This window comes from Hippocampus guttulatus, chromosome 1 (assembly GCF_054856545.1).
Source record: "Hippocampus guttulatus isolate MCC_2025c chromosome 1, RoL_Hgut_1.0, whole genome shotgun sequence".
NCBI lineage: Eukaryota > Metazoa > Chordata > Actinopteri > Syngnathiformes > Syngnathidae > Hippocampus > Hippocampus guttulatus.
The window spans coordinates 36,450,213-36,458,434 of NC_141261.1; the positions used below are offsets into that span (position 1 = coordinate 36,450,213).

General features: G+C 44.4%; 1 protein-coding gene across 8 annotated transcripts in view; it reads left to right on the forward strand.

Moving 5' to 3' along the window:
• nrp2a (neuropilin 2a) overlaps positions 1-7,277 on the forward strand; it is a 53,852-nt gene extending 46,575 nt beyond the window's left edge. For 4 of the 8 annotated variants that reach the window (XM_086128561.1, XM_086128568.1, XM_086128575.1 and 1 more), the window contains exons 17-18: positions 4,307-4,372; positions 4,442-7,277. In XM_086128561.1, the coding sequence (XP_085984687.1) occupies positions 4,307-4,372; positions 4,442-4,746 (371 nt within the window). In that variant the 3' untranslated portion in view covers positions 4,747-7,277. The other 4 variants (XM_086128586.1, XM_086128603.1, XM_086128611.1 and 1 more) reach the window with 2 other exon arrangements.
• Positions 7,278-8,222: the final 945 nt, after the last annotated feature.

The following is an 8,222-nucleotide window of genomic DNA, read 5'->3' on the forward strand; positions in this document are numbered from 1 at the left end:
AGAGCATCCTGCGGGACGCGACGGGATTGATGTTTGTGCTCTGGCATCTCATAATGTCCTCCAATAAGATAAGAGCTCGGTGGTTGCTGTCACTGCAAATATCACGACTGCCCACCCAACCTCTCCTGCGCCTTTCTTTCACAGCATCTCCTGCATCCCACACAATAATATGGCCATGTATATACACAGAGCAAGCCTGAGCGTCCCTCCGCTCCACAACTCACCGAATGAATGTACACATTCTGAAGCTGCGGCAGTGACGGCATGCAGCAACTCCCTCTGTAGTTAAAAAAGAGAGCTCTGCTTCTCTCCTCCAAGTTCGCTGTTGCTCCACAGGCCTTTTAAGTTCTCAGAGTCACATTTGGATTGTATTTAATTAAATTCCTTAGTCCCTGGATTGTAGATGTCTGTGGAATTTTGGAGTAGAGACTTCTTGGAAAGCGCTTAGGTTAGTTCTTCCCAATAAATAGAGGAGTTCAATCCAGGGGCAAGATTGCGAAAAACCTCTGGCTCGTGGAGGACAAGGCTGGCCTGGAGGCTGATGCATGAGAAGAAAGGCAAAGTAAGAACGCTGAACAACGTGAGCTATGCTTGAAACCTATCGGCCAAATCAAGGCGGTTAAATAACAAATGCAGTCTCAGCCCAAAGCGAACTCTGGCAGCACTCGATAGCCATGTGGTGTCGATGCGAGTCTTGCATGGTGATGTACTTGAAGGGCCTAACGAGAAGACAAAGCTCCTTAATTCAGTGTGTGCGGTTGCTTTTCAACTAATTATTTCAACTTGCTTTCACACCAAGTCATGTCCTTGTGAGTTGTCCAGAAATGCAACCGCATTTCCATTGATTAGTTTAACAATTGGTCTTGATTTAAAATTGATGTTCTTGGTGTGAAAATGTGTCCTCCAAACCAAAGATGCATTTATGCACATGGATGCATTTGAAATTTTCTTTGGCCATTGGGTATTGGGGTTTTTTGTTTTTTCTTTCACTCAGCATGCTTGTGCATGCTCAGGTGCACGTCTCCTCTTTGAGATCGAGAATTGATCATTTCAGTCAATGTAGCGCCATTCCACTCTTTTCCTGTCGGCCAATTATTCTGTATCTCTCCACCAGGGGGAGGTATTCCCGTGCCTCCCTTCCCCATCCACTGGTATTACATAATGGCTGTTGGGGCCACCCTCCTCGTCCTGGCCGTGGCCATCTTGGTCAGAGCTCTTTGTTGCTGCAGACGACACCTGGCCACCCAGAAGAGCCAACAGTCGGTGGCCTATCACAGCTCTTCGCAGTGCTTCCAGTACTCAAATTGGTCCACAAGTATGGCCACCCCAGGGGTGGAGCCAGTGCTGACAGTGAGGTTGGACAGCCGGGACCGACACCGCACTCTCTGCTGAAATGAACCGATTGGCTTAGAGTGTCCGTGCAGGATGTCTACACGTGACGTTGGTGTCACAAAGCCAATCAACTAAATCATCACTTTACAGCTGCGCGGGTGATGATGGAAGTCTACAAAAGTCTACAAAAACAAATGGGTGCACTCCCTCTTGGATGTCACTTGGTTGCTTGCTTTCCTCGTCATTTCATTGAGGAGTTTGGTATTGACGTATGTCACACTATGACCCGCTGATCCTGATGGCAGGGCTGGAGTGGAGGACTGGAGTAACTTATTTATCTGAACAGCTTGGTAGGGCCCATTATGTGCTGTCTGATCATCCTTTTGGAATCCCCCCAGCATGGACTTGCACACAGACGTGTGGGCTCGGTTTAGCCAGTCAGAGCTGCCAATCCACCAGCTAACACAAGATGCCCGAAACACGAGGATGAAACTGGCTGTAGAGATGAACTCTGCTCTTGCTTCGACTTTGGCCTGTTGAAGTGGAGGGACGGGAGGGGGGGAGCTCTATTATCATTTTCAAACAAGCATGTGCACATTTAAGAAACAATGAAATACTGCCAGTAAGCCGCCTGACAGTGCTAGATGCAGTCATCGTCAGTGCTCAGTTTGTCTGCTCGCATTGTCTATCATAAGAAAGCACGTCTTTCCTCTCCCGTTTTACGCAATGTACCACCCAATTGCGCTGTTCTCTCCACGGGTGAAAGCCGCATGGAGCCAAGTTAATTTGTGGGCGTTTTCACTGGGAGTTACTGCTGGCTTGTAAATAGAAACAGCTGTCTGCGATCATCTCTTTCTTGATGTTTGCGCCGACCAATCCAAGAGTGCCATCAAATTGCTTGCTGTGTATTGGCACCATGAAAACCAAGAGCAATAGGAAGCATTGCCCATGTTCTTCTTTTTGCAGGCGGTGCTTAACAGGAACGTAGACATAATGATTCCCAGAGAAATTGTACATGAATGCTGAGATATGGTGTCTCCCAACACTCATTATTACATTGCAGCATATTCAAATTTTGTTGCATGAAAATATGCCCGACACTGGCTATTTGTGAGCATCACAAGAATGACATCACATCAGTCTGAGTGACGTTTTAGGATACGTTTCTGTCATGGCTGTATCGTTGCCAAGCCGTTGCTTTTTTTTTCTTTTCTTTTTTTTAATCCACAATCTCATCTTTGATTCTACTTACATAACCAATGTTCTTTTCCCCACCCCCAAACCACTTTTTGTTCTTAATGAGTTTGAACGGTTAACACACGCAAAAGAAAGCCAAGAATATTTTTATGTATGAGTGTGCAGGCTTGTCTCTTAGTATTTTCATCTCATCACTTGGAACTGAGGCTACAAAATGATGCAAAGTTTGTTTTTGTCTTTTAAAACCGAACGGCACCTCACATGCCGCTCAGCAGGATGCACATTGCCACTTTTAGTCGCTGCACTTTTGTCTCCGGAGTGGTTTTGGCTGATGCTGTGCTTTTAAATCAGCAGGAGGAGGGACGGGACAGCGGGCTTGACACTGTTCCGCTTCAAGCCTCCAATACTTGTAATTAGTTAATGGACAGATAACATTTATTAAGGCTGCGCAATGCACTTTTCCCTCCTTTTACTGCACTTCCACCATGCCGTAGCCTGCCAAGTTCAGTTACCCTGGAAACATTGTAATAACGCAATTGGCCATCGCAGCCATTCAGATCGAGACGTGTGCCTTGCCAAGCAGTGACTCCCATTCCTGTATGCCTGCCAACCGCAGAGAGTGCACAACACACACACACACTCACACACACGCACACACTTTCACAAAAGTCTTGTCTCACTTGAAACACAGCTCTTAAGGGTGATCGTTTTGATTGTTTTTAAAGGAGGCTTTGTTAACTAATGACAATTTTGCATCTTGATTCACACAGAATGAACAGTCTTAGAACATCACTATGCTACATATTGACTGTGTTTTTGACAGCAATGTATCATAATTAATAAAGTCATATTTTTCTACAATTTCAAGTACTGCCCAGCATTGCTTTTCTGTAAAAATTGTATGAATGCAGCAGTTTGTTGGTGAACGTTTCTGTGCTGGACAATATTTACACTCAATGTTCATGGGATCCCTATGGCATTACACGTGCAAAAAGTGAAAATGAAAGAAAATGAAATGGAGTTTGTCCTCCCTCACCGCTACAATAGCTTCCACTCTGCTGAGAAAACTTTCGCCATTATGTTTTTTTTTTTTACTTATCTACAAAGTAGATTTGTGAGGCTAGTGGTCACTGATGTTGGCCCAATATCTCAGTCCTAAACTGAAAGAAAAAAAAACGGTTTGTTGAATTTATCCATCCATCCATTTTCCAATCCGCTTTATCCTCACACAGGGCACACATAGACAAAGAACCATTCGTGCTCACAATAACACAGAGGGACAATTTGGAGCGGCTCCATTAACCTGCCACGCATGTTTTTGGAATATGGGAGGAAACCAGAGTATTTGGAGAAAACCCATGCAGTCACATGGAGAACATGCAAACGCCATACAGGAAGGCCGCAGCCGGAATCAAAACCATGACCTCCGCACTGTGAGGTCGACACGCTAACCAGTCGACCACCGAGCCAGTTTAATTTACTCAATTTTATTTTGTCAAGTGGTGGCACGCAATAGAATCATCAATGTATCGAAAACTTTTTTTAAGTAGAAAAATATATCTGGCTCCAGGTGATTTTATTCAGTGCCACAACTTGAGGAAATAAAATTGAGCAAATTGAACACATCCTTTTGTTTTCAGTGTATTTCATTCAATTCCCAAAGGTGTTACATTAGGTTCAGGCCGGGGCTCTCACTAGTGTGCGTGCACGCATGCATGTGTGCAAAAACCTGTCCGGATCAGCGTAAAGGCAACAAATGTTGTGTGCTTCTCTCTAGCAGTCAAGACGCCTAATCAGTTTGGAGATGTGCGTCTCGACACAGGCAGGGAACCGCTTGGGGGAGGTAAGCAAATAAGTCTCTTTGTTTCAAATTTAGAAAATTCCCAGTTGACACACTCTGGTCCTGTCCTAGGTCTCCAGTTTCCCGAATGGAACACAGCATCGCCGTCGTTGGACCCTCCAGTGACTCCGGCCTCAGAGAAGGACAACTCGTGGCTGTATACGTTGGACCCCATTCTGGTCACGATCATTGTGATGAGTTCCCTGGGTGTCCTACTCGGGGCAGTGTGCGCGGGCCTCCTCCTCTATTGCACCTGCTCCTACAGTGGCCTGTCCTCACGTTCCTCCACCACACTGGAGAACTACAACTTTGAACTGTATGACGGCCTCAAGCACAAGGTTAAATTGAACCAGCAGCGCTGCTGCACTGAAGCGTGAGGAGAAAGAGAGAGGAAACCAAAACATATGTGCAATCTTCATTTGCTTCTAGCTTCACCTTCGTGTCAGCTGATTTCCTCAAGGAGACAGACCCCTGGACACATGGACAAGTTGGCCACTTTTTAGCTCTAGTGAGCTCTCCTCTTCCTGTTTGGAAAAGATGGCACAGTCATTTATTTTGTGGTAAAAGCAACAATGTGAAAAACATTGAGGTCAGCACGATGAATTGCTCCATTTCAAGGCCTCGGACAGCTAAATATCGACACATATCAACTTTAGATTCCTGCTCCACCAAAAGAGAACTGTTTCTAAATGCGCGTCATAGATTTGTAAGAGTTCTAGTTTTGAAAGTGCACATACTGAGTCAAAATATTGTCTTGGAAAGGTGGTAGGTTAGGAACGTGCTTAGCAAGCATCTTTTTTGGCTCAAACATGTGAACATGTTGATGTAGAGCTTAGCTCCTGTGTCTGGCCCATTGACATTTTGTTCCATTGTGGACACTTCTCCTTGTTGGGCACGCCTTCGCCGTGGTATTTTTAGTCATTGACGTCTCTCAGTTTAGTAGTTCTGCACTCACTCTCTTTGTGTTTAATGTTTCTGTTCTGGCTCGTGGCCAATTAGTGATGGCTGATAAGTAGGGGACACAGCACCTAAAGTGGGTGCGTGAAGGTTAGTGTAGTCGTAGTGGGATTTTTTTTTTTTTTTTAATGGCAGGGAGAATTATAGTCGTCGCAGACCGTTCTCTTGAGACAAAGTCATGTTTTCTTTGTACTTAATGGAGAAAGGTCAAGGGGTTTTAGTGAGTGCAACCTATGGATTGCTCCTGAGAGCAGGAACTGACAACTGTGGAGGAAAAAGAAACAAGGAGAGGCAGGGGGCACCCGGGCTCACCGATATGTTCTCGCTCTGTGCCAAAGACGAGAACTGAACATGCAACCAGAAATTTCTCGTCTCAATGGTATGACCACATGCCAATGGACACACATCAAGCCTTAAATTGGAATTGTTGAGCAGACATACTGAGGAGAAACCAAGGTGAGAACACGTCCCACTTTGGACCAGAGAAGCCATGATTTGAAGGACCTATCCCACCACCATCAGAAACATTCATTGCACAAAGCTCACTCAACCGCATGGCCTAACGATGGCATACTTCATGGGGGTTTTTTCTCAGCTATTTTCAGCTTTCATAAAGCAGGGTGGGCATTTCTTTGTAAAAACACCTTTGCATGAATAGACTGAATCTCAAGATGGAAAATGGGAGAGAAAATATTGATTTTGCTGTGATGCTTCATCAATCTCATGACACACTGACATGATTGGCTTGTACATAATATACATGTGCAAAGAATGGTTACTGACATACACACACACATGCGCACACGCGCACACACACACACACACACACACACTCTCTCAACTTGAAACCAAGGCTTTCACAGTAATCCTCGCCAATATCACTGTTTGGACTTCACAGATTTGTAATGAGAACACATGTTTTTATTTGCGGGTTCCCATACAGCGGCATCCGCAGCCTACCAGAAGTTGTTTTTATTGAGTTTCATCCAACTGAAGAGCTGAAAATGCTCCGGTTTGCTGCTCAGTGCAAGGGGACAGAGTTCCATTCCTATGAAACAGACACAACCCAATTATTGTGTACAGTAAGTCAGAAAACCATCATGTTGTACTAAAGCAGTAGTCTCACAATTATATGAATTATTTGTATGAAAAACACATAACTGTGAACAAATGAAATGGATCACCACTGAGTATGGTGGTAACTGAGCATACTGTCTCATGTTTACGGCACAAATGTTATACGTTGAAACAAATATTTCTGAGTAATATATCACTGTTGCGTCCCAATGTCGTAGGTTTCAACCCTCCTGTACAATAAAAATCATCATTGTCCTCTTTTTATCGTAGCGCACAGCTGATTCATAATCAAGTTTTGCATCTTCGCTAGTGTGAGTACATAGACTTTAAAATGAGTTGCAGTACCTTTACTTATTTGTGAAAAATAGCATCTGGTAGTGCTATTTTCACTTTTTGCGTTTTTTGGGACATATCCCTCACAGAAAAAAAAAAATACAGGAGATAACTGTACTGAGGTCCCTGAGGTGTATACAGTACTGTATTTGAGCTTGGTGACGGTGTGAAGAAAGACACCTACTATGACGTCCATATTTTACACGCACTCAGTATTTCATTCTCTGGAACAGACCCGCACACAAACAGGCCCACATTTCTGGACCCAAATGACTCTCTTCAAAGTGCCTTGGAGCCTTGAGGATCCAGCTTGCCTTTTGATCCAGTTCCAGACAGTTGCATGACATTGAGAGCGACCATAATTGTGCCCCCCTTGACCTAGGAGGACCAAACACATTTAAGAACGAGACCTTCTCTTGCACTGCTTGGACTACTGCTGCTGTTGTTGTTGTTTTAAAGGGGTCTTTGTACAGAAATTCTCTTTTTATGATTGTTTTGTTTATTGTTATGATTATTTAATAAAGGATTTATACCATAATAAGTGAGTGACGAGCCAGCATTTTTTCCCTCACCATATAACTTCCCCATAGACTTTTCAAATCAAACTTTCACTTTTAATTGCATATACACACACGCACACACAATACAATAATTGCACACAAACTTAAGCTGTCACATACAAAGACATTAGTTTGTGTTTGACTGCTTGCCATACTGGGTCTCTAATCTCCCCATGAACTCCCATTAGTCTGGACCTCTGGTGGCCCTCATTTAGAGCGCCTACATCAAAGCTTTGAAGTGCATGGCATCTCAGCCTCAAACGCCCCACCAGCTCCAATACCCCCAACCGCACACACTAAAATATACAGTACCTAGCAATTACTCTATATCGCAAAGTCTCCCACACGCGGCTCCATTTATCTACACAGTCGTTCCTCACCTAAAAGAAAAGCTTGTTAGCAAACATAGCCACAGACTGTCAGAGCTTCTGTACCATTTCTTTGTGGATGCCTGTAACAGAGCTGACGATGTTTTGCACAAGGCTCTTGAGAGGAGCTGTGAAGTCGTGACAAACGATTAATGAGCGTGCTCAAATTAGCTCTGCATTTTTTAGCTACTTTGCACTCTTCAAATGTGGTTTTTAATGTCTGTCAAGCAGGTAGACATCATAGCTTATTAACTATGACAACATGTAACCATTCAGAGTTAGTGTGAATTAGTAGCCCAGGTTTGCCTGTCAGAAGTGTGCTAAAGCATAAGGTACGAGTGTGGGGCCTTGTGGCAGCGGTGGCCGTTAGCGGGCTCCAGTCCGTTACACACCAGAGCAGGCCAATTACTGCCTCTGAATAACACGCAGGCACTCAGCAGTCCACTGGAGGAGTGGAACGCCATCTGCTCATGAGTTTGATTGAGCCGGGCAGAACAGTCATCACCACATCACACAAATGCCAACGGGAAATTACCCGAGTGGCCAGATTGTCATTGT